At 32.0% G+C, this 27,773-nt stretch overlaps 1 protein-coding gene across 1 annotated transcript; it reads left to right on the top strand.

Annotated features, from left to right (window-relative positions):
* The first annotated feature begins 3,879 nt into the window (after positions 1-3,879).
* LOC136973055 (ATP-binding cassette sub-family F member 2) lies at positions 3,880-27,773 on the top strand. The gene is made up of 14 exons (XM_067267742.1): positions 3,880-4,033; positions 8,319-8,525; positions 19,188-19,400; positions 19,498-19,686; positions 19,761-19,901; positions 19,975-20,101; positions 20,368-20,470; positions 20,558-20,653; positions 24,665-24,784; positions 24,859-24,948; positions 25,019-25,129; positions 25,195-25,257; positions 26,876-27,208; positions 27,280-27,773. Exons 2-14 carry the CDS (start codon positions 8,351-8,353, stop codon positions 27,397-27,399), a joined length of 1,881 nt encoding a protein of 626 aa, XP_067123843.1. The 5' UTR covers positions 3,880-4,033; positions 8,319-8,350; the 3' UTR covers positions 27,400-27,773.

The following is a 27,773-nucleotide window of genomic DNA, read 5'->3' as shown; positions in this document are numbered from 1 at the left end:
GTAGTCTCGTTAATGTTTCGTATTAAAATGCTGACAAACTAAAACACAAATCCTCATTTTCTCGAAAACTCTGTTATGTGGAATACGCTGTTATTTTTTCCAATCCCCTCAATTAAATTAATCATTGAATTAATTTTTGATAAATTAGGAATTTCTATGGACTAATTCTTAAGTGACTGTAAAAATCTTTCGATTATTTTTTAAAATTTTCAACTTGTTTTGTGCATTTCGTCGGCATTACTTTGATGAAGACCGATAGGACTACTTTTTCTAACTTCAGGAACACCATGTTTTGCATTAGTCATTTCTTTCGTTTAGCGCAGATTCGCGTAACACGGCACTGTTTCGAAACGTATCTACCGTGTTATGCGAAAAATACATGTACTTGATTTTTAAATTAAGCAATGCCGGTTTCTACCGTGCGTAGTCAGTAAGTAATCCAATCAGTTTTCGTTTATAACTCTTATTATACGCTTCGCCCACAAAAATTTCTGTTTAGAACACGTCTACTAGGGAGGTCTCTTAAGAAAGCAAAATTAATAAAAAATGCGCCATGTATTAAAACCGAACTTTTACCTAATACGTTTGTAAATTCTCTAAAAATAATTTCCGAGCTGCTTTCCGATTTACAACAGCCACTACTTTTCTCGTCAAAATATGAGGTGGTCCTATCGTCCGACCGTACGGTGGGAGAAATAAAAATAATTATCTAGTGTTATTAAACATCCTATAAATACTTTAAAATAGTTTGTTTAGTACCTTCTCTGGTAACATTCGTCGTTGTTAAATGTTTTGGCCATTTTTCAACAAATATCCCGTGAATAAGTGCCCGAGGTTCACTGACTCGTGGGATGTTGTGAACGTGCGCCGCAAGGTATTTTACTTAGAGTTAAAACGTCAAACGTGTTTTTTTGCTTGCCTTACAAGTTTAACGTTTGAACTTGCGCCGCAGCCTCTGTATTGTCCATCTCAAGTAGTGTTGCCAATTTAGCGAAAAAGTCGCTAAATTTGGCGAGTTTTTGCTTTAGTTAGTGCCTTTTTTTTGAAATTTAGAGATGGAGATTTTTCTAGAGATTTTTTTTTAGTAAATTTAGCTACATTTTAGAGATTTTTCACGAAATCAAAAGATTTCATAAAACTATTAAAATTTAATAAATTTCTTCATTTATATTATCTTTAATGTGCAATAATTATGCGCACGAGTCGCAAATCTTATTTTTAATAAGTGGCAACACTAATCAGAGCTCGAGTTTTCTTATCATGACCAAATATGGTAAACATTTGTAAAGGGAACGGAGCTTAATGGACATTATCGTCGCGACTAGCAGTAGCGGATCCAATGCTGATTCAAATAGTTTGTCAATTTTCTTAAAATTTGATAGTCATCGTTGTTACATTCAAAATTTGGGAATCCTTATAAGTTACCTATCCCGCATCGTGAGTAACCAAGTGCTGTAATATAGTGTCATTTTGTGATAATATTATTTACTATTATGTATTGGTATCGCAATTTATTATTTATTGTCCTGATATCAGTGAAAATGCCAAATAAAAGAAAATACACTCAAAAATTTTGAATAGAATGGCTTCGTGACGATAGGTATAAAAACTGGTTGCAGGAAATAGAAGGAGAAAATTCAAAGTGTCGCTGTAAATATCGTAACTGCATTTTGATAGCAAAAGTAAGTGATTTAGAAAAGCGTAGGAAAACTCAAAAACATATAAAAGCCGAGCCTTCGTTTAGTATTCGGCGGAGTGCAAATATTCTTCCATTTATGAAAAGTTCAAATGTTCGTAGAACAGAGGGAAATATGGCGCTTTTTGTAGCAGAAAGTTGTCCTATAAGTCATGTAGACAAAGTAACTAAATTCTGTACAACAAATTTTTCGGATAGCAAAAGCTGTAATAATCTGACTCTTGGACAAACAAAATGTTCAGCCATAATTTCAAATGTTTTAGCACCACGTTTTAAAGAAAATTTAATAGTTGAATTAAAGGTGATACTATAGTTTACTAATTGACGAAAGTAATGACATTTCAGTTTCCAAGCTTTTGGGTATTGTAATTAGATATTACTCTCAAATTAAAAAATGCATAACTACAACTTTTTTAGATTTAGTACCACTTAAATGAGTGCAATGCCGATGCAATTTGTGAAGCAATTAAATTTTCCTCGAGATATAATGCCTTGGATTTGCATAAACTCGTTGCAATTGGAACAGATAACGCTTCTGTAATGATAGTAATCAATAATGGTGTGTATGCTAAACTCAAAGCCGAAGTACAGTACCTGCTTTGATTCTGGTACGTTGCCTCTGTCATTCATTACAATTAGCTATTTCCACGCTACAAAAGAAGGCCTTCCAAGAAATATAGAATTTCTTATTAAAAAAATATTTAATTGGTTTTCTCATTCTGCGATTAGACAATCCAAATACAAGGAACTCTATTCTTTGATGAATGACGGAAATAAACCATTAGTACAAAGTAGTGAGACTCGTTGGATGTCAATTCAGACCGCTATTGATAGAATTTTGAAACAATGGAATGATTTAAAAGCAAATTTTAATTTGGCCAGAACAAACGAAATATGTTATACGGCAGAAATTTTGTTCTCAATGTTTGCTGATCAAAGAAATTTCTTATTTCTTTTATTTCTTAAACCTGTACTTGATGAAGTTCAGAGATTAAATAAAATATTTGAAACTGAGAATAATGATCCTACGAAGTTGCTACAGGACTCGCTAAATTTAATAGAATCTTGTTGTTCTAAGATTGTTGTTCCAGGAACAAAAATAACAAATGATGTAGTGATTGAAAACCATTTAGCAGTCAATCCATATTTGGGTTATCAGTTTGAAACTGAAATAAGCAATTCTGCGCTGTTAGATGAAGAAAAGAAAAATATTCGTAGTCGCTGCATTGCCTTCCTTTTGTCTCCTATAAAACAACTTCGGCAAAGGTTACCTGACAATATATCAATGTTGAAAACCATGACGTCACTAAGTGTTGACCATGGTCTCAACCCAATTAAAAGTGATATAATAAACCTTGAGAAAATGTTTTTCACCGATGATGCGGTATTAACTAGCATTGACTTTCAATGGAGGAAAATCCATACGATCCAATGGAAAGGAACTTCTAGCACGATAAACCTGTGGATGGAGGTAGCTCAATACCGAGTGCTGCCAGAGAAAATCCCTTTCAAGATTTGGTCAATTTTGTTTTAAAAATTTTTTATTACCTCACTCAAACGCAGAAGTAGAGAGTTTATTTAGCCAGACGAATATTGTTAAGACCAAAATGCTGAATAGATTGAATATTATTTCACTCAGTAACATATTAGCGATTAGATATGGTTTGAAAAGATTAGGGAAACGCAGCTATGATTATGAATTGCCAGCAAATGTCATTCGAAAAATAGGCACTTTAAAATCATATCAACATTTACAGTTTGAAGCGGGACCATCTTTTGAACACAATTAGGAAATTGAAGAAGTAATGGAATTTAGCGACGAATGGACTTTTTGAATAAAGTTAAAAATAGATTAATTAAACAAAAATAAAAACCTACCTTTAGCTATTTTTTTAGAGAATTTTGAAAATTTTTTAAGCTATTTTTAGACAGTTTTTTGTTTGCTTTTAGCTACTTTATTTTTTTCAGTTGGCAACCTACTCGTGATTTAAAATACATCTCCCACCTGGTGGTAAAGAATTTACTACAATGAAAGCCACTTATAATAAAATATTAAAAATGGTAAATTCATTTTAAATAAATTAAAAGATTAATAAGTAATTTATTTATAAAAATGTTTTAGACGTTTTGGTGATAAAATTAAAATAACGAAATCACAATTTTTCCGAAAAGAAGGAAAAAGGTGAGAGGGCGCGCGGTCTTTACGACACTCGATCCCGACGTCATTGTGTGTAAGGTACACAAAAGGAAATCGAATTTCCTTTATAATTCCTTTTACAGGCAAAAAATCAGGAACAGAGTTATTTAATTAATCATCTTAAACACGATTTAATAAAGGTGAGTCAAGTTTAAGTAAGTAATTAAGGTAAGAAAAAGCCAACCGGCATTTCCAGCCTCCATTCATATGCGTTAGTCAATTGCGCCAGTCAAACGTGTGATCATTCCACTTTGAATACGCCAAATGTTCTAAAAATAGCTTTCAATTTGAACATTTTTACACGGTATTTTCAAAATGTCGTGTTACACTTCATAAAACATCAAATTTTATATGAAAAATTAGCTAAAAAGTCAGTTTTAACGGTACAATTTTAGGTACAAATTAACGTTTTGGCCATTTATTTACGCGTTATAATATGTCTAAAGCATTTAAAATTAATTCTACCCAATTTTATCTCGAAATTTGCTATAAAAATTAGAAAAATAACCAGAATCTGAGTTCTAGATAAGCTTATTTTTTTCTGATTTATTGCAGTTATATTTTAATGTTTTTATTATTTAATTTTCGTTAATCTAATTTGTTGTAATTGTTTAAATAATCAATTTATTACTGTTAAAATGTGTTATGAAAGCATCTAAATTGATAGTTTCTTGCTTTTGTAAGTAGTCGACGTCGTGACTTATTATTTCGACTGTCGTTCGTCGGGTTATTTGGCACCGCGCGTGTTACGGATTTTCGGTTATGGAATTTCTGGCTTCTAAAATGCGAAATAAAGAAGATACAGACCGGAATTTGTAACGACGCCGCCGTAGTAAGTCGTGCTCTGATTATTCTCGCCCGGAGTGTTTTGGAACGAATGATACAAAATATAGAAAAAGTGTTCCCGGAATTATACCGAACGGGTTAAGAGTTATCTGTGGAATGTTTGTCGTAATAAGCTCTGCCAAAATATCCAATTATGTATTTACGGAATGTTTGTAATATCTGTGAAGATTATATGTAGAATTTACGTGATCGAAATTGTTAACTTAACAAACTCGGTGTATATTTAAGAAGTAAATGAATAAAATGTGACGATATTTGGAATAAATAAATAAAAGTAAATTTTGTGGGAAATTAAATTACTGGGACGATATGAAAATGGCAGGATTTGTTTGATTCTACCCAAGAAATTTAAATTGTAATGTGAATTGGACACGTCACTTGCTTATCAAGACGTAGATATTTACAAGTTTTGTTGATTTCTCACAAATTAATTGTTTTTTTTTCAATTATTTTTGAAGTTATTTTGTTAATTGTGTTATGATTTTTTATAATAGTTATTTACTGTTGACCGGATATAATAAATTGAGAGGGAGATCGACAATCTGGTACAGTGACTGTTGCACCTGTATGTGCCATAGTTAACTACAAATGAACTTCGTTTGAAATAAATTAAGAAACAAAGTTTCCTTTTTAGTTACTATAATAGAAACAAAGACTACCCTTCTAAGCGGAATGTAAATAATAGCTGCTAACTTGCTATCTAGCAGACATTGTGTGCGTTAATAGTCTTATATTGTCATACTTTTCATTAAAACATGGTTCTTGGAATGGTGAAATATATCTATTGTCTCTGAAATCTGTTAAACCAATGTCTATAAAATCAAAGGTGGAGGTGTTTACTTCTAATTTCTGCGGCATATATTTATTGTGAACGAGGCTTATTTTATTTCGGTTTTGGTGATTTAATGTTTCTAAAGAGAAAATGTTTGTGCAATTTCTATTTGATTATTGGTTTTTTTAAATACTGTGTTTTGTTAGAGTATTTGAAGCATAAAACTTATATTTTTATTTATTTAAATTAAATAACTAAAAGAATTAAAAATATTCCCAAACGTCTCGGCCAACAAGATATTCCCAAATAAAGATTGATGTCAGAAATGCCCAGTGTCTGTCTATGCACCTAGTAGTGGTAGTAAAAACTGAATTAAAATTAGTTAAATTTTGTTTTCCTTCCATATGCAATATTGCTTCTCGGCCTTCTTTGGCTAAAATCAAAAACGTAATCCTGTTCTCGGTCGTGCAGTCGTATACAATCTAATGACGAATTGATATAGTATTGTAATGTTATTAGAACATTAAGATTTTCTGTAACATTCAAAATGTGCAGTGTGTCATTTGATCAAACTGCAGTGGCAAACGTAGCATTCATTCAAAAAATATCAGAGAAATGTCAAAAAAATCTTGGTGGTATGATGTGGAAATTTTTGCTTAGTCCTTTTGATATTAATAGTGATAAGCAATCCAGTGACTTTTGATATCTTGGAGATTGGTGACTCTTTTTAATCATTGTGATTTTTCCTAGTGACCTTGATTCCATTTCTACTGTCATGTAGCTAATTAGAAGTAGTGTTTTATCGACAATATGGGTTCTATGTTTTGCCAATCATATAAGTCCGGGGCTGTCAAGAAGAGGGAGGGCCTGCCTGGAGAGTAAACCTAAGGGCCTGTTGTGATTCCAAATCCTATAAAATTATTTTCACCAACAGAAAATAGAAAGATTTTCTGATAGTGAAAGTAATGTTAATAAAGAAACTTGAATTTCATTTGTAGGAGAAAAAAAGAAATGACTAAAGGACCCACTGTATTCCCTGATCCATAAAAGCTCTTGACAGTGCTGTTTGTGTAACTATAGATGATGCTTCTAGGATCAATTCTTCACTGTAGTTACAAAATTGCTGAACACTGAATATTAAAATATGTCATTGGCATTGCTGATGACTTTTTGTAATGGTGATTAAATCATTGGTAGTGAAATATCTTTATCACTAGTTGCTCATCTTCAGATCTTAACATCTATCTGTTCCTTATTTTAATTATTGAGAGATTCCAACTAACTAGAAAAATATAGTTTCTAGTATTCTTCAGGACTTTTTTGAAATTTTGAATACTAAAAGAATGGACATACCTTTCATTAAAGGAAAAGTTTTGAAAGGTAAAACAATGTTATAGGGTGGTTGTGACAGAAAAATGGTGTGTTTTATTGGCTGCATTGGAAGTTGCATAGATTACTCCCTATGGAATTTCTTTGAGTATATATCTTAACTTGGGACCGAGACGAGTTCAATACGATACCCTACTTTTGGACCGGAGACCAAAAATAAAGTTATCATATTTACGATTTCTTGCCTTTCACAATGCATTCTATGCCATTTTAGAGTTTTTCACTGAAAGGAAAGGAAACGTATACTGCTCGTAGTTCAGTATACATTTCCCCCCTTTTTTTTTCTTTTGTTTAAGAACTACCATGAATGAATAAGTAGTGACGTTAAACACTGGGTGGCCTGCCAGTGGCTTCCCTCTGGGAGGAGTCTGTCGAAAGCACAAACAGTCGAATGTCACCTAGTGGAAAACTCTAAAATGGCATAGAATGCATTGTGAAAGGCAAGAAATCGTAAATATGATAACTTTCTTATTTTTGGTCTCCGGTCCAAAAGTAGGGTATTGTATTGAACTCGTCTCAGTCCCGAGTTAAGATATATACTCAAATTTCTTAAATTCCATAAGGAATAATCTATAGAACAGCCGCTGCATTCAGTGGGTTCAATTCTAATTGAGTAGAGGTATGATTGTTTAAGTAATGTGTAATGGCTCTGCTGATTGATGAATTAAAAGTCAATGCAAGGTTTTGGTTGCACTATAAGTAGCTTTACTTGCTTCTTAACTTTTCTATGAAGTAAATTACATTAACTCCTTTAAATTTGCACCTCACACACCTGCTTTTAATTTCTGGTAGCTATTTTAAGTTATGAGTGGATTAGTATTCTAATGTACACCTTTATATTTGTAAATACTAATTACTTCACTGTTTTGTGGCCATATCCATCATTGATCAGTTTAGATAGTACAAATGCAGTCTGCTACTAAATGTGATACCAAAATAACATATTCCAAAGTAACATTTCATTGGAGACCTTTCAAAGAAAGATATTCAACTTTTCCAAAACTATTGAGGTCTAATGAATGCATTCATTGTTTATTATGCTCAAAGAAAACAATAGATTGCTAATTGATGTCTTAAACCAGGGGCCATATTCTGGTCTCTCGTCTCTCATAAGCCAGTCGTCGATTGGCTAATCCAAATGATTAGCTAATCAGCAACCAGCTTGTGAGAGACGGTGACCAGAATATGGCCCCAGAAGTCATTTGTTAGAGATCAATCAACTATTAGTTCCACGGGCCCAAACAATTAGATGTAATTGGTTCCACTAAGATAAGTATCATAATACCAAAATCACTCTGATTTCTAGGTTACAAGTGAATAATTTCAGGTTTTCTGTTAAACACATTTGTGTACTGATTATGTATTATCAATGTTTAAAGAAAAATTAATTTAATGTTTGTTACTTTTTTCTTTTCTAGTAAACTATCTCCATTTTGCAAATCTCTTAAAAATGCCTTCCGATGCAAAAAAACGTCGCGATGCCAAAAAGAAGGAAGCGGCAAAGATGAGAAATCAAAAGAAACCACAGCAGAAGGCAGACGAAGCTCCCAATGATACCGGTGACCTGTTAAATGGGATTGCAAACAATGACGAGTGCTTAACAAATGGTGACGATTCGGGAAGTGGTGAGCATGTTTATAAATTATATATTTGATTATAAAATATATAAAATTTTTATTCTGTAGAAATCCAATATCTTTTGTTCCTATTTGGTTTATTTTAAATCAATATTTGATGTGTGAAATTTTGTAGTATTTTTATATATATATAAACTTTTCTGAATTTTATGTAATTTTAAATGTAGTTTTTAAAATTTAAATTATTATAATAATAAATATTATATTTGCATTAAGACAAGCCTTGTTACAGGGTGTTATTTTTACTGTACAGTGGAACCTCGGTATACATCTGCTTTAGAATATGTCCTGTTTGGACGAAACAAATTTTGCTCGGTATACGACTTAATTCAATTATACGTGCCATCTTCGAACAAGTAGCACTGTCGGTGTACTAGACCAGACTAGACGTTCACGGTCCCACGGTTTATAACTTTGTTAAATTTCTTCTGGTTTAAATTTGTAAGCAAGATTTTATTATTTTTATTAATCATGAATTGCAAAAAGGCAAATGAAAAGCAACAGACAACTTAAAAAAATGACTAGAATCACAATGGAACTGAAAAAGAGATTGTAGAAATTACAAAGGTAGCATGGGTGTTCGAGATTTAACTGTTACATACCGTATTCCGAGAACGACGATATCGACAATGGTGAAAAATAAAGACATTATTAAATCTGCTAACGTGGCGAAAGGGGTTTAATCAATTTTTAAACAGATTATTAGTATTAAGGAGAGTTTGATTTGATTTTGATTTAATGATTTAAATAATATAATATGATATACTGTAATAACTTTAAAAATCTATAATAAAATTTATTTTTTTATTAATGCGCTCAAACAGTGTTTCAATTATTTTACAATCCTATTAATATATCATATCAAGAGGGTTTTTTTTACACGAGAATGGATTAATCATTTTTCCATTACTTCTTATGGGAAACGTTGGTTTGGTATATGTCCTATTCGGTAGAAGTCCAAACATCGGGAACGGATTAAGGTCGTATACCGAGGTTCCACTGTAATTTAATAATATACATTTGTTAATCAATGTTCATCCAATATACATTTTCGTAAAGATTATAAGTAACATTACAATAATCACTTGGTAGTGCATTTTGACATTTGTTTACATTTAAATATTTTACTTTGATTTACATTATAATTAATAAACATTATTTTATTTCTATTAATTTTTCATATATTTTTTAATTTGTTAGCAATTTGATTAATAAAACCATTAATTCTATACATTTGATTTAACGTAAGATTGTTTAATTTAGTTCTATAGTCTTGATTTTGTTTCGTACGTATTAATTTTTTAATTTCGTATTTTTGACGGTATTTATTTAATCCTTCACAATCTCTTAGTAAATGGTTCAAAGAATAATCACTTGAGTTGCACTGTCTTTAGTAAAATCAATATAAGTGTTATTAATAAACAGTAAATATTTATTAAGTCTTAATTGGATTAATAGTTTTTTTATGTTCACACTGATATATGTGGTTATGATATTCGAAGTTGACGGGATATTTAAAGTGTCGACGTACCGTGGATGGTGTGCAGAATGAATTAACGAGTTTTGATCCTTAATAATAGATTGAGAAAACGCCGATTCGATCGTTAACGAGTAACCGTATTACCAGTCTATTTTTGAATTATTAAATAATCTGTTTGATACATTAAAAGTTTGTAATAACTTATTAAATTATTGTTTTTTGAGTTATTATTTTGATTTAGCATTATTTGATTTAAGAATCTTATGTGATCTTCATTAGCATTTTTTAGTCTGTAGTAGAATTTAATTAATCTCTTTAAATAAAACGGATATAGTTGGAATCTGTTTGTTTCTGCTCTTATTGCATATACTGAAACTGTTCTTTCTGTTTTATATGGTTTCCGTAAGTAAATAACGTGGAATTTTTATAAATTGTATAATAAATCTAGTGCCCATATAGGGCTTGCATAGTATATTGAAGGGATAATCGATAGGTTAAATAGGTTCATCTGTAGCTTTAAATTTGTAATTTTTAAAGTTGCGCGTAAATAGATAATGTTATCTATTAAAGTATTTATTTTAGCAGTTAGATTCTTCAAGTGCAATTGAAAATTGCAATTTTAGTTAAATGATATGCCTAAATATTTTATTTCATTTACTAAGGTAAGAGATTGATTATTTAAATAGAATGATTTCTTTTGTTTTGGCAGTTTAACATTATTTCTAAATATAATTATTTTGGATTTAGAGATATTGATCGTTAAAAACAGAGAATTCAGATAAGTTTTTACTATATTTATTTTATTTTTTAAGGCGATTTTTGTCTGTTGGTGCGAGTAATACTAGATCATCTGCATATAATATATAGTGGTAAGTTCTTCCATAAATTTGAATTCCTTCAGTATCAAGTAGAAATAGTTTATCCACATCATTTAAATAAAAGTTAAACAAATATGGCAATAGTGGTTTTCCTTGTAGTAATCTTCGGTTTGTATTTAATTCTGGGAATATTTGGTTACCATGGATAATGTTGATTATGTATAATGAAAATAATTTCGCAATTGAATCTGAGAATTTTTTCTAGAGCCACAGATTTTCAATTTATTTATCAAAGTTGGGACGTGAATTGAATCACAAATGCTTTTGATATATCGATGAAAGCTGAATATATTTTTCTGTTTTTTTTAATTTGTATTATTGCAACACTGTTCAACTCTGTACTAACACCGGGAATTTACTACACTCACAACATAAAAATGAACCTGTTATATTAAAAATGAATTCGACAAATTTTTCTGTTTGAAATCTCCTGTTTTATTTTTTTTAAGTATTCCATTTCCACCTGAAGAAGAACTTCATAGAGTTCAAAAACATTTGTGAGACGATTTTTACAAGATACACGCCGGTAACAGGTTTGTTTTTATGTTGTATTTGTATTATTGATATTAAGAAGAATACGGCCATTATTGTTCCTTTTCTTTTTATAAATGCGAATTGAAATTTTGAGTTTAAGTTTAGTTCCGCAATCCGTCATTGAAATCGTGGTGCCAGTATTGTATTGGGTTGTTCGGAAGTAATTTCGTTTTTTTATTACTAGAAGAATTAGATGTATTTTTACCTGCCAAGTTTATTTTAAACCACATTTTCATTATATACTTCGACAGCTGACATTTTAAGACTTATTTATAAAAAATTTTGTTTGATTCTGTACAATTGTTTTTTTTTTTTCCGGTGACCCAACAAATATGGAAAATCGAAAGCATCATTTTTGGCATATTTTGCTTTTTTATAACTAAAAAATCAAAACGCCGTTCAAACAAGAAAAAAATTGTGGTACACTCAAACCTGTTTTGTGCGGTCTTTTTTTGTGCGATTTTTTATACGTGCAATTATTTTTGTGCAGTATACCAATTTGATTGAAATTCATATACCGCACACAAAAAATCACACAAAACAAATCGCACAAATAAAAAATCGCACAAAAATAGACTGCACAAAAACAGGTTTGAGTGTACATGTTTGGAGAAGATGCGTTGAGAGAAAGACAGTACCGAAACTGGTTTACAAAATTGCGTTCTGGCAATTCTAATATTGAAGATACACCACATTCTGGATGGCCATTCGAAGCCAACGAAAACAAAATAAAGGTACCAATCGAAGCAATCTGCCATATAACAACACACGAAATCACTGAGATTAAATTTGTTAAATTGAACCGTTTATTATTACTTAAAATAAATTGGTTTCGTGTCAAGCTCGATATGTGGGTTTCCCATGTTATTAACGAGAAATGCTCTCTATGATTGGATTTTAAAAAAAATTTTTTTGAGCTTTTACCGGACAATTTAACAATTGATTCGAAAGTGTACTGCCATCCAGTAAACAAATTGAGTAATATCATCAAACAGAAAAGGCCAGAATTGATTAACAAAGTGTAGTGTTTTACCATGATAATGCCAAATTTCACACAAGTTTAATAACTCGTCAGAAACTTTTATACCTTAGATGGGATGCGTTATCGCACCAACTGTATTCGCCAGATCGGGCACACTCGGATTATTAATTGTTCCGGTCTATACAAAGTTTATTTAACTGTAAGACATTTACTTGAAATGACAATGTCAAAAATCACTTAGATCAGTTTTTTGTAAACAACAATCAAAATTTTTATGAATGTGAAATCGTGCTACTACCAGAAACAATGACAACAGGTATTTGACCAAAATGATCAATATATAATTTAATAAAATATTTATTTATTATAAGAATATTGCATTTATTTTTCTATGAAAAAAACGAAATTACTTTTCAAACAACCCAATAGTAACGCATTTTCGTAATGTTGGTAAACGCTATTGGCCGGTAGTTTCTGGGATCTTTTCCATCTTCTTTTTTTTATAGATCATTAGTAGTTTTATTGTATTCTAAGATTCCGGAAAGTTTGTCGAGTTGTAGAATGAATTGAATAGTTCAAGCAATACACATTTTCTGGATGGTGGTAGTAATTTTAAGAATGTAATTAGATCAATACCTAGTGAAGATTTTGTTGATTGATGCCTGCAATTCATACGTGATTACAGGATTTAAAGTTTCATTTTCTGGATTCAGCATCTCTATATTAGTTATATAGTAGTTTATTCTTTTATAATAGAGTGACCTGGTTAAAAAGTCAATTTGTAATTGATTCTCATTATCCTGTTTATGTAATCTTTGTATTGTTGACCGAAACAGAGGATTATCTTTATTTAACATTAACTGTTGTTCTAGATTTTTAAAATATTTTGTTTTCTTGGATTTTAACACATTATGATACATTGTTTTAAGTTTCTTGTATTTATAAGATTTGCTTTGTTTGATATATTCCTAAATTGCTTTATTTTTCTTTGTACTTGTTATATCTCAAAATTAGTCTACCAATGTTTCTTAAACTTATTAGTTTTATATTGTTAAACTTTTTTATATTAATGAATTTTATTATTAGATTTTCCAATTGACAATATATTTCTACTCCATTTTCTGGTATAATTTAGGTAAATTTTTAATTTTTTCACTAATTTGTATTTGAAGGTTCTGGTAGTCGTAATTTATTTTTTGATAAGGTTGAGCCTCTCTATTATTTACTTGGATATTTGCCATTTCAAAGACAGTCTTGAGTGGAAAATGATTGGATAGGTCACAATTTAATACTCGAATTTCTACACGTAGATCAGACGGCAATTCGGAACGTATCGTTAGGTCTATTACCGAACTTTCGACATTAGCAACACGGGTGAATTCCGACGGATAATCATTTTTTATTCTTCCATTTAAAATTAATAATTGCGATTGTTGAGTATTTTTTTGTAATTGAAGACCTAGTTTGTTGTGCTTTTTAAAGTGAATTAAATTATTTAGACCTTTATATTCTGAATCTATTTTTCAAGATTTTTAAATAGACTTATTAAATAAAATAAATGTATCTGATCTGGCAGAACATAAACTATAATTAACTTTTTGAATAAGTATTTCGTATCAATGTTGTCGATTTGCAACAAGATTATTATATAATTATTTGGTTTTTGGATAAATTTTACTGTACCAATGTTTTTTCTTAACATTAGACATAGACCTCCGTAAGGTTGCCCTGGTCCTTCTGGTTTCTGTGCTTCAGATAATATAATTGTATATTCTATCCTATTTTTAATAATAATATTAACTGGTGTGACTGGCCAGGTTTCAGTTATACCCAAGAGATTAGTATCATATAGTAATTGTAAAAACTCCTGACTTTTTATCTTATGGATTATAAGCTTTGGCAGTTCAGTTTGTGATATTTAATTTGAGATTGTTTGAAACTTTACTATATTGTTTATTTTCACTTTCTTCTTCTGGATTAATTATGTTATTAGGTTTTTCTGTAGAGAATATAACTATATGTAATATTTTTGATGACTTATTATCAGATAGTTGACATGCAGTTTTAGTTGTAATCCTTGTTTCTTAAAGTCCATATAATATGGTAAAAGTTTTTTCCTTCTTTTGTGAGAATTTTTGATTAAATCGGTTGTCGTATTAATATCTTGCCATTTTCCTAGCATCTCGTTTTGCTTCGACTTATTGAAGACTGCAAGGATTCTATTTTTTAATTGGTCTGATTTTAATACTATGCACTTAATATGAATATTTGAATTGGGTATTGAGTAGATGTTTTCTACATCTTCTGAATTGCTGCATACCATTTTAAAGTACTAGAAAAAAATATTGCTAATTCTTTTCGAGTTATATCTTTAAACTGATTTGAATAGTCATTTATAATTATTCATAGTGTTAGCGAATCAAGTTTATATTGAGTCAATTCATTTTTTTAGTCTTAATTTGGTAAATTCAGTTTCTATTTTATCATTTCTCTTATTAATTTGTTCAATTGCTCTTTAAAATCTTTAATTTCATTTTGAATTATGTTAATTTCTTCTCTTATTAGTGAAAGTTGACTCGTCAGTTTATCATTACTATTGGTTATCGATTCAAATATTTTATTCCATAGTTCTGCCGTCGAAATGTCTGTTTGTTCCGTAGGTAATTGTTCTTGCAAAGAGGTTAAATTAATTAATTCACCTGTTTGGAATAATGATTCTAGGTTCTGTATATTCGGTGATAAGATTTGTTTCTGGCTCCGTCGATTTGGTATTATTAGTCAGTAATTTTTGATGAGATAGTGGTGGTCTTCCTCTCTTTATTGGTGTTTTCTGCAAGGGACCGAGATTTGGTTTTATTCCATAGATTTGTAACAATAATATAGTAAGCTTAATATTATTCATATTAATTCAAAATAACTCAGTATTTTTCATCTATTAGTAGTAAGACAAATTTTGGAAGTGGAGAGAAATTGATGCCAAAAGCTGTTATCATCAGAGCACTCCCCCCATGAAAATTTGGCTATCTTCAGCTTGTAATCTTAATATTAAAAAAATTTCTTTTAGTTTCTTTTCTTAAATTAACTGTCATTTATTCATTTATTTTGTAAGGGATAGTGCCAAGTTTTAAAAATGTTATGCTAGAAGTTACAGAGACCTGGAATTCGTAACTGCTCTATCTAAATAATCAAGTTGCGTCATATCCAAAACTTGTAAAGCCAGAAATCGTATTTTTTACGTGTATTATTATACTACCAAATGAGCCTAATGTTACTTGGGCAAACGATTTGGTTGATTTGGTAAATATTTTGTTTGGAAATTAAGTTATTACTATCAACAGTAATCTTCAACAAGCATAGTAATTGTTACATAACACATACCCCTTATTCCCGAGAATCATTTTACTGCTTCAAACGAATATTTTCAACCCGATCAATTTTCTGGAATGTTTACAATCGTTCTATAATCGAACCAATAAGCAATAACAAGTTCGAATTTAAAACGGTTTGAACATTTGGTTAAAAAATCAAAATATATTAAAATATTTATAACATTGTCTGAAATGTTATCAATTTAATTACACCTAAGTACTCAATAAATACAAAACTCAATGAAGACTAAGTGTAGTTAAAAACAAAAAGTTGTATCTAAAATAGTACAGTAGAAACCATTCTTCAGATTAAGCCTTAATCCTCTCCCTCTCCCTCCCATGAGGGAATTTCCAAAAATCCCTTCTTAGTGTGCATTTTCATGATGTACCCTGTGTACCAAATTTCACCTCTTTAGGTTCAGCGGTTTGCTGTGGGTGATGATGAATCAGTCAGTCAGTCGGGACAAGTAATTTTGTATACAGTAGAGCATCGACTATTCGACTCAATTGGGGACTGGGGTTGGTCGGATAACTGAAAAAACGGATAATCGAAAAGTATGAAAAAATACATTATTAGTATAGCATATTAGTATATCCCATGTAATTGGTATATTAGTATATCGCTATTAACCTACTTCGCATTGAATTTTCATCAATGTTAAGCCTAACAAAATTTTTTTAAAATAATAATCGTCGCTATTGTATCGTTACAAATTATTTCTTTATTTTGCACAAAATAAATACAAAAATAAAGACGAAAATAGAAAATTAAGCCTCATTTAAATACAGGCATCCCTTTCGTGGTCGAGCCAGTGTTGCCAGTTAAAACACGCAAAAATTTAACAAAAATAATAATAAAGTAGCCAAGACAGCCAAATATTGTAGCGCCACACCACTAGCGGACATTTGAATTTGCCGACTAGAACGCGGTCTGTTAACCGACGTAACGGTCGATCGGGGGTCGGATAATTGATGCTCTACCGTATTTAGATTATCATCACATTTCTGTTTTTCAATAAATCATTTTTTCTATAAGTAACAATAGTTTTTACACTCACTCTTAAATTGACATAACTTTGCCAAAATTATCAGATTTTACCTAATGATACACCACAATTTATACTATAAGAACTGCAGTGAAAATGTAAAGTGTCTATGCAAACTGACTCATCTCTGATTTTGTCAGAAAATGATGGTCTTCTCATTCATCTTCATTGAGGATAACCATTTTGCTATCTGCGTGTAATGTTCTAGTCAATATGTTTTGACGGAATGGGCAAAACATTCTAAAACTGTTGCACGTTGAACTTGAAGTATTTGGCTACCTGCTAATACATTAAGATGCTGTGTAATTCATATCAAGGATTTAGTTACATAATTTTGCAAAGCTATATTTTATATACTGTATAACAGCAAATTCCTTCTATGAAATTGGTATGTAATATTATATTATATAGCAAAAATTAATTTTGGCAATTCACATTATCTGAGAAGGCCTGATTTTCTTAATTTTGTGCTTTGTTTTATATATATTATAATAGTTTGTTCCAATAAAGTAACTGAATTAGAATATGAAAATTAAACTCTAACTCAACTTAGACAAAGCATAAGCTGCTGATAACTTGCACGCAAATAAAACAGCTATTTTTTTTTTGTTTAAACAATTGAGTTTCCATCTAGACATACACAACTATGTTCTGAAGAATCAGAAAAATTGAATTTTTTGGGTGTAGATGCGAGGCAAATGAGTCGGCCAAAAGCATTATTTGATGTGTAAAAATACAACTCTTAAGCTTGGTTCCAAAAGACATTTGCTAGTGAAAACAAATTGGAAAAGTGATTTTTTCCCCCTCGACAATTTTAACCGAATAGTAAAACACACAGCCAATTAGTTCTGATCAAAGGTAAACATCACTTCAACAAGATGGCTAAGAACAGTGAGTTAGTAATAATGCTTCATCATTTTGCATCTACTTATTAAAAAGAAAGGAAAAGCAAAAATGGATCATTGTTAGTGATGTAACGAATATTCGGTTACTACCCGGTATTCGGCCAAATAGGCCGAATACCAAATACCTAAAAACAGGAGTAAGAAATAACAAACACACAGTAAATTAATCATTTTTGTAACTTTTATTAATGCTGAACATTAAACTATAATTATTAAAGTTAATAAGAAATAGCGTCTAACTCTAGTATTAAATTATTTCGTAATTAAATAATATTATAGCCTTTATCTAGCCCGATATCTTATGGCATTGATGGCGTGTAGGTTAGAATGTATCGGGCATTAATGTTATTGTTTAGTTAATTATGTTATATTCGTATTCGCGTATATTTTAATATTTATACGATATATTTGAAATGTTCCACAACTGGAGAGAAACTAGACCATATTATGTCACCACAAAAGTATATCCTTCGGGTACTATTCAGTCTACAAATACGTAAAAAAAAACAAAATTTTAGTGTTTAATTAAAGAGTTAAAATGATCGATTGCAAATAAAATAACTTGGTATTTAGATGTAAGTTATAACTTACATCTAAATACCAACAACTGCCGAATCATAGCGGGCTATTTACGGCTATTACATAAATTATAAACCAATTTGGCACTAGAGGTAGAAGTTAGGCTCCATCTCATATTAACTTTAATAATTATAATTTAAATAATTTAGATCTACTGGAAGAAAAATCGTAGTGACAGTGGGCCAATAGAGAGCACAGTGCATGATCTTTGCCATAATGCAGTTTGCGAGCCAATTTTCGTATGTGCGTTAATCGAGCCGAATAGTTTGGCCGAATATTCGGCCATTTGGCAACGCTCCTGGCCGAATATTCGGTATTCGGCTGAGACCGAATATACTATTCGTCACATCACTAATCATTGTTCCTTGTTATAAGTTGTATTGTATGTGCTGTATATATAGTTGCTGCTGTCTTGGTGTTTCTCCTCTCTCTTTACGTCAGCAAATCCACCATTCTGATTGATGGAAGTATTTTTTGCTAGTGTGTAACTTTGACAAATTGGACTACTAGTATGATCGTAGAAATATTTGCCAGAAATGACATCAGTAACGATATAAAAAATTTTCCCTTGCTGATAAATTGTGCTTGGTGAGAACTAGCCTATACAATGATGTGTGCATTTTACAATAAGACAGTTATGTATGAACAAGTATTTGATAGATCAATTTGAAGAAATATGTTCAGGTATAAAATGTAATTCTTGTGAATTATGTTCAGTCTTGAAGGAGCAGATTCAAATTCTGTTCTATAGGGTTTGTTTTCCAGATACTTTTTGAGTGGATACTTTAATTACTCCACAATTTAATGTTTGCCAACAATGCTAATTTATAATCTTGCACAACTTGTTACTGGTGTTATAGTTTTATTTTTATTTTCAGTGGAAGTTGAATTAGTGAAGAAATTACAAAAGGATATGGAATTGAATGCCGAGGCAAGAGCTTGTACGGGCGTTTTGGGAGTACATCCTAGATCTAGAGACGTCAAAATTGATAATTTCTCCATCACTTTTCACGGGGTGGAAATTCTCAGTGATACGAAATTGGAATTGAACTGTGGTCGACGGTATGGTCTTGTCGGTCTGAACGGATGTGGTAAGAATTTTTTAGAGTATATTAATGGCAAAAGAAACGTTGCAATACGACTTCCGATGCCAAATATGTTGACGAGGTGACACGTTTTGTTTGAAAGGAAAATCCACATTATTGGCTGCATTGGGTCGAAGGGAAGTCCCCATTCAGGGACACGTCGACATCTATCATCTGACCCGCGAAATACCCGCTAGCGACAAGACGGCCATCGAAGCCGTGCTCGACGTCGATCAAGAACGGATACGTCTAGAGAAACTGGCCGAAGAATTAGTACAGTACGACGACGAAGGTGAGTCGTTTTGCCACATTTGAGACAAAACGTTGCATTCCGGAATATTAAATATCGACGATTGTTCCTAAAAGAGTCGCAAGAACAATTGATGGACATATACGAGAGGTTAGACGACATAGGTGCAGACAAGGCAGAAGCAAAGGCAGCTTACATTCTGCACGGTCTGGGATTTAGTAAGGAAATGCAACAAAAGAAATGCAAAGATTTTTCGGGTAAGTTTAAACTTTATTATAAAATTTAACTGTCACATCAAAATATTGTATATTATATTATATTATATTACAGGAGGATGGAGAATGCGTATAGCATTAGCTAAAGCACTGTACGTCAGCCCACACATGCTGTTGCTAGACGAGCCGACCAACCACTTGGATTTGGATGCTTGTGTCTGGCTGGAAGAAGAATTAAAAATGTGAATTTCTTAACTTTATTTTTCATTTGGAATTACAAAGTATATTCATTAACAAACACAAATGACCAAAACCCAGAAAACACCACATCGACGACGACGTCGACAAAGACACGTCTTCGAAAAATCGAGCAAGTAAATGACAAGTTTACATAATAAAACATGATTTTGGTCACATCTGTTTGTTAATTTTTTCTTAAACTTGTACTTATAACATTGCCATCATTATTAAGATATTGTTAACGTAATCAATGTTACAAAATTTTCAGGTATAAGCGTATTTTGGTAATCATATCTCATTCCCAAGATTTCTTAAATGGAGTATGTACAAATATTATACATCTCAATAAGAAGAAACTAAAATATTATGGAGTAAGTAAAAATAAAATTTTTTCAGTTTCAAAATTTGGGTAAAAATGGTTGTAATCTGTTGAATCTTAATGCTGTGGTTTTGTTTAGGGTAATTATGATGCTTTTGTGAAGACAAGGTTGGAGTTACTAGAAAATCAAATGAAAAGATATCAATGGGAACAAAGTCAAATTGCCCATATGAAGGTTTGTTTTTTTTTTTTTCCTTTCTTTTTAATTATTCGGATGATATACAGTGATACTCGATGTAAATGTCAAGCCGAAAGTATAAATAAAATCGCTTTTCATCCGTTATTCGAATTTCTTTGAGTCTGTGATCACTTGATGTGCTTAGATGGACTCAAAATAATTGCCTATGAGCTGTTGAGTGAGAAAATAACAATGTTCTCACTTGTGATGTGTTAGACAAAAGCCTTCATAGATTAATTATTTCCCATTTTTCCCTCCTGTGATTTTGGCTGCGATTTGTTTCGATGTTAGTGATGCTTATTTTTCAATGCTGCTGTTTAAAACTTAACTAAAATATATTACTAATTTCAGATATTAAATTTATAATCTGTATTTAGTTTTACAGAGAAAGTAGAACAATTTTTATATATACAAATTGTTCACTTTCTTTAAATTATGCCTGTATCTTGTGATTTAGGTGATGCTAACAAGAGGTGGTAAATATTTTGGTATTTTATAATCGAGAACAAGTGTGTCGGTCACTGGGTAATTGTCGAAGACAAAAATTGAAACTTTTCTTATACAAACCATCTTGTGTTTTGTTTTGACATAGCTGTTTTGTCACATGAGGCAAATTTGCATCCTTGTTGCTACAGCCTCACAAATTCAGAAATGCTTTACCTGTACAGAAAAAAGAAATTACAAAGTATTACTATTTCTTCTATGGTGGTTATATTTTGTATATATTCAGCAGCAGTAATCAACACATACATGTTGTTTTCTTGAAATCTTTACAAGGACCAAACATTCTCTGTAAAAGTTATAGTTGCTGTATATGCAACCCGAATTAGTTTGTGTTGTACAAAGTTATTGAAGATGCTAATTTCTCGAGTCTGTCATTTGAAATCTGTCTTAGTTTTATAGGATTTATCTTTGTTGGTGGTTCTGTTTGTGTTTATGAAAATTGTGAACGTAAATATCATTTAAGTCGTGACAATGTGCAAAGCACCTCCTATGCTTCTGCACCACAATTCCGCATCAAGGCTCCGACACCACTGTAGGATAGACACCGAAACTGTTTGTTCTCATTTACATTTGAGCAATTGTGTTTGTAGGCGGTCGGATTTGGGACGGAGGAGGTCCGAGACGAGACCGAGCACACGAAAGAAGTTGCACTCCACTACTCATTTAGCAAAATAAATACCCATTTATTAACATAGAGGCTTACATATATATATACATATGTATAGGATAAGAGAATTATAAGTCAATTGGTCTATCTTAGTCCCCAACCATGAAAGACAGAGTTTACAAGTGATTGCGAATCGTTAAATACTTGAAGTTGTAGGCCCTTTGAGGAGATCATACACTTGCAGGTGGACTTGTCCTGTAAGAGAATGGTATTGCCACTGGTGGTGGGTAGCAATTGGTTTCGAGGATTTGATAGACAATGTATCCATATCTGGAACGAACACTCGACGATGACAAACAACTGTTTTTTGTCATTGATTTTCTCTTTTATTTGGAGGTCCTCCCCAACTTTGGTAATGTTAATTTCTGCGTCCGATAGTGATTTTTTTCGTTAGGTTATTTTTGAACAATTTTTTAAGTCCATTTATTCATTTATTTGTCTTTCTTTCCTTAATGCTTTATGAGAAATACTTTGATGCTCTTAAAATATTTTCATTGGTTAATGTTACCTATGGTTCCAAAATGGCAGCTCGTCTCTGATTCTAGCAAATAGAAGAAAGAAAACAGTGGGGATGCACATTCTAATCTAACCTAACCTATTCTAATAATTTGGTTGGTAATAATTATGCTAATATTATTAGAATAGGTTAGGTTAGATTAAAATGTGCATCCCCACTGTTTTCTTTCTTCTATTTGCTAGAATCAGAGACGAGCTGCCATTTTGGAACCATAGGTAACATTAACCTTTTCATTAAAATGACAATGCTGATTTCAGAAAAAGGATAATCCTATCTAGAATAGAAATTTAATTAGTGGCATATTTTTATATCGTTATCACTGTATGTCAAAATTGATACAAAACAAAAGTTACTTCTGAAATGATGATACGTTGGCCGAGAATTTGAAGGTTCTCGTGCGACGTTTGAAACGTTGCACTCGCAGAACAAATGTTATGTGTGTAGAAAGAAGCGTGTATTTTTATAAATCTGATCAGAAATAGTGATCTTTCGGGAGAAATTTAAATAATGCTCAGTTTTATTACGTTTTTTCCTCGAAAGGACGTAGTCTTCTTTTAACTTATGTAAATTTCAAAAATAATAGTTCTTTGGATAATTGTTTGATATTATTAACTAAGTCTGTATTTATATATTTTTGATAGTTGAACAGTACTAGGTGGTAGTCCAATAAGGGACAGTCAGCTTGCAAGAGATCGAGAGCTTGTTGTGTTTAGATCACATTGCCTGCATAAATTCTGAGAATCCAAATCTAATCTGTTTTGTAAAAATAATGTGAATTGCTTGCTGTAAATTCTTCCTATTAACAAAAATATGTAGGTGTTAATATTTTTTGTTATACCAGTTTACATTGTGTTAAAGAAAAAACATGATAGTTACTGAGATTTAATGGTGGCTTTGTTTTATTATTGCAGTAATATATCTTCCAATTTTAGTTAATTTTATCTTTATAAAGAATTGCAGCTTATTTTTAGTGCATTTCCAGATTTCAGGAGACTGCCCTGATGAAAAATATTAAATACTATAGTGTGCTTCTTGTCTAGATTAAACTACAAACATAATCTTAACAATAGCTTTCTACAGATAGATTTATTACACTGTTAAGAATACAAAGTTTGAAATTAGTACATCACTTTATTAACTACTTTCCTTCCATGTATGCATTTTGGATAATCTCTCGTCGGCCAGCTTCTTATGCCAATAGCAGTAATAAAATTAAAAACCATTAATATTTAGTTATAAAAATTGTCACAAAATATTATATAACTACAACTTACTTGTGTGACCAAATTTACATAGACCACCACATGTAAACCATGTTAAAGTTATCCTCCTGCATTTCTCGACAATAGTCCGTCGATACCCAACTTGGTACATACTGATTATAACAAGTTATTACATAATGACTAAGTATTTTGGAAAGAATATTATTATTTTGTAATTTAACCTGTTTAAAATGCTTAGCTAATGTTATGCATTTAACATTTGAAGTGGGAGGTTTGAAAATGTATTTGCAAAGATATAATAGTTATAATGAAGGATAACAAATGATAGACATGATCACACTTCCTTTGTAAATGGATAAAGGAAGTAAGTCATTTGTATTCTTAAGTGTGACAATTCTAATTATAGAAAGATGTTGTTAAATATAATATTTTTTACATAAGTATAAGTTGAACAAAGGTGTAAAATATATTGGCAATTTGAATACAATAAACTCTAACATTGACTACTTAAAGTTATTAAGATATTAAAATAATAACTAAAGCTACCTAAAAACCTTCCAGCAGAGAAGTTTGGAAGTGCTAGTGTTTTCATCCATGTTGAATGGACAACATCAGGCAAACTACACCCCCAGCTGCCGAGACAACAGGCTTGACGTACACGTGTGGAAAGGGGAGGTGATGCGAGAAGAAAGGGATAGTAAGAATTTATAGTTAGAAGCGAGACTTCCACGCTGTGGGAAAGGAGTCGACATTGCGAAAATTAATAGCGATGTTATTGCAGTGGAAAACGTCAGCACTTCCTAACTTCGCTGCTGGATATTAGGTTTAGTAGCTTTAGTTCAAGTACACCCAGTTTTTAAGTGGTGTATTAAAACAATACCTTCCACTTTTAAAATCAAAGTAAGATGTGGCTATCGTATGAACATTGTGGTAAGATTTCTGATATTGGTTGGAGATAGAAACATTTAGTTGTAATGCAGCATATTCTTTCTTTATTATATTTTTAAATTTCTTTTGAAAGATCTTGCAAGCATTAATAATTAAATTTAATACTCAATATGACTTAATTAAACATTTTTTAAATTGAAATTATCTAGGATTACATTGCAAGATTTGGTCACGGAAGTGCAAAACTGGCAAGACAGGCCCAGAGCAAAGAAAAAACGATGAACAAAATGATAGCCGGCGGTCTGACGGAGAAAGTGTTGTCCGACAAGGTAAAATGTTGGTTTTTGGACGTTGCCTTTAAGCCCGTAGGGAATTTCGTACAACCGTTTAAAAATTATTTCAGATTGTTCAATTTTATTTTCCTTCCTGCGGAACGATTCCTCCTCCCGTCATTATGGTGCAAAATGTATCATTTAAATACAGTGAAAATGGGGTGAGTGTTTTATTCTGTGAAGTAATTAATATTTGTATCTCATGTCTGAGCTTTTTCTATTTTATTGCAGCCTCTGATTTATAAAAATTTAGAATTCGGAGTAGATCTCGATTCTAGAATTGCTCTGGTGGGACCCAATGGAGCAGGAAAGTCCACTCTGTTAAAGTTACTAAGTGGAGAGGTAATTTTCTTGATAATTGTTAAGAGACTTGCTGCAATTCGATTTATTAAAGATGGTGTTTACAGGTGGTTCCTAGCGACGGACTGATTCGAAAACATTCTCACGTTCGGATTGCCCGATACCATCAGGTAAATTTAAATTTTTTAATAAAAATCATCTCACAACAGCAAACTAGACAGTTCACAACTATGTGTGATGTTTTTATATGGTGCAATTAGTGAATGTTTTCCTTAGTGATGATATGAATTTTAATAGTTCTCTGGTATCTGGAAATCGGTCTCAATTATTTTTTGTTTGTTTAGTTATGGCAATGCAACACTTAGGCAATCTGCCTAGGGGGAGGCCTTTTTAAGGGAAACTGGCCCCTATTTAGGCATTACAGATGTGGAGAAAACCTGGAAAACTCCACGTGACTGGTCCATCCAAACGAGGCACGAACCCACAACCGAACTCCCGGTGTTCGGGGTACGAAGACCGCTCGGCACAATTATTTTTTGACTCCGAATTTGTGGGAGACCGAAGGATGCCGAGAAGTCATTCGGTCTTCTGCATTTTCTCTATCAAAATAACTACCAAACATTTATCAAATCATTTGTTAGCAAATGTCTGGTCTTGCACTTACTTGACATTTGGGAAAAGGTCAAATGGACTGTGATCCAATAAATAGGGAGGATAATTCAAGATCTCCCAACCCCATTTATTGATATGTGATTGTACCCGTATACTGCCTAACATGTTTATTCTTCTGCAATAGTCCAAGCTCCATTTAAAAAGTCCTATGGAATACAAGAATGACTGCTTTAGTAATAGTTTACAGTAGAAAGCAACATAGCACCTTTACAACTGTTATACAGTTTTATCCAAGACACTTTAATGAAACTAACATTTGCTTTCAAAAATTTTCATTCTTAATGTTGGTATGTCATCTTGAATTTTTTAAAATGGTAACCAGCATTCTAATTTTTTCATGTCTATTTTGAATCCTTTTTCTTTTGTTTCCAAAAGTGGATATTTTAAAATTGTAGGTCTTGCCATCATGATACTATTGATAGCACTTTCTTCAGTCATTCTCAAATGCATACAAACACAAGCACGTGCCTGTGGTGGTAGATATGCGGAGTGTTTGCTATTAACAAACACATCCTACGAGATGGTATTGTCGTGCAGGTTAGTCAACATTAGGCGATTCAGTAGGAACAAACGACGATAAGTTTGTGGTATGTTACCGAGAAGCAACAGTAACCAATATTCTTTGTTGGTCTTGGTGATGCGAGATAATACCGTTCTTTGGATTGACATTTCACTTCTGGCTCTTAAGTGTGTGACCAAGTTATGTCCATTGTAACAATTTGGTGCAGAAAGCATTCTTCTTCATTATTGTAATGTTTCATATGATTCAAAGAAGTCTCATAACCTGTATTTCTACATCAGTAAAATCTTGTCTTAAGTTAATGGAATGTGCACTAAAATAAAGTTAGCATATTATTCATTCCAAGAGTTGTTTCAAGGAAACAGTTTCATATCATATTTCATAAATGTTACCCCTAATTTTATGGACTGTAAAATTTAAATGTTGTGATATACGAAACAAAGATCAACAGATTCTCTGTAATTATCACATATATGCTGATAATGAGTGAAACATGTAATTGCTTGGATAGATTTTAACCTTTAGTTAAATCTGTTATGCACTTCACATAACATGCAAAATTGTTTGCATTTAACTCTTTCTCTTAATCTTCCCAGCATCTACACGAACAACTTGATTTAGACATAACAGCATTGGATTATATGATGCAGTCTTTTCCCGAGATCAAAGAAAAGGAAGAAATGAGAAAAATTATTGGGAGATTTGGACTGACCGGAAGACAACAGATATGTCCCATTCGTCAGCTTTCCGACGGACAGAGGTGCAGGGTGGTTTTTGCGTGGTTGGCGTGGCAGGCGCCTCATCTGTTACTTCTGGACGAACCGACGAACCATCTCGACATGGAAACGATAGACGCTTTGGCGGACGCCATTAACGACTTCGAAGGAGGGATGGTGCTGGTCAGTCACGATTTTCGACTGATCAGTCAGGTAAGTGTCGTCGCCGGTCGCGGCATTTCGTGTCTATTTTATAAAAATGATCGACTCCGACTCTGTCTTAGGTGGCCGAGGAGATCTGGGTCTGCGAAAAACAGACTATCACCAAATGGTCCGGCGACATCCACAGTTACAAAGCGCATCTGAGGAAGCGGATTATGAAAGACTCCGAAAGACCCAATTAATTTAATCGTCTCAATTCGGTCGTGCCTGGCAGTTGTAAATAAATATCGACCCTAGTTTCGTAAAATATCCTTAATTATAATCCTAACAGTTAAGTACTCCGACTAAGCACGCTCCACGAGAACTTAATTTTGGACCGGCGAAATCCAAAATTACCAAACTTCTTGCCCAAGACTCCGTTCTTCCATCACAGAAACCCGTCTCGGACTTTCGATTCTACTCTTCTGTCCGAAAGTGCTTCGCACGCACCAAAAGTGATATAAAGCCTATTTATTGAACTATTTTATTGCAACGATATAGTATTCGGGATCAACGACCATCGACGATGATAAACTATCACTGTTTTACGAAATAAAAATAGTTTATTTTTGGTTCA

The sequence above is a fragment of the Centruroides vittatus genome, unplaced genomic scaffold, assembly GCF_030686945.1.
Source record: "Centruroides vittatus isolate TY-2023 unplaced genomic scaffold, ASM3068694v2 contig_3078, whole genome shotgun sequence".
NCBI lineage: Eukaryota > Metazoa > Arthropoda > Arachnida > Scorpiones > Buthidae > Centruroides > Centruroides vittatus.
This window is presented reverse-complemented; position numbering and strand designations above follow the sequence as displayed.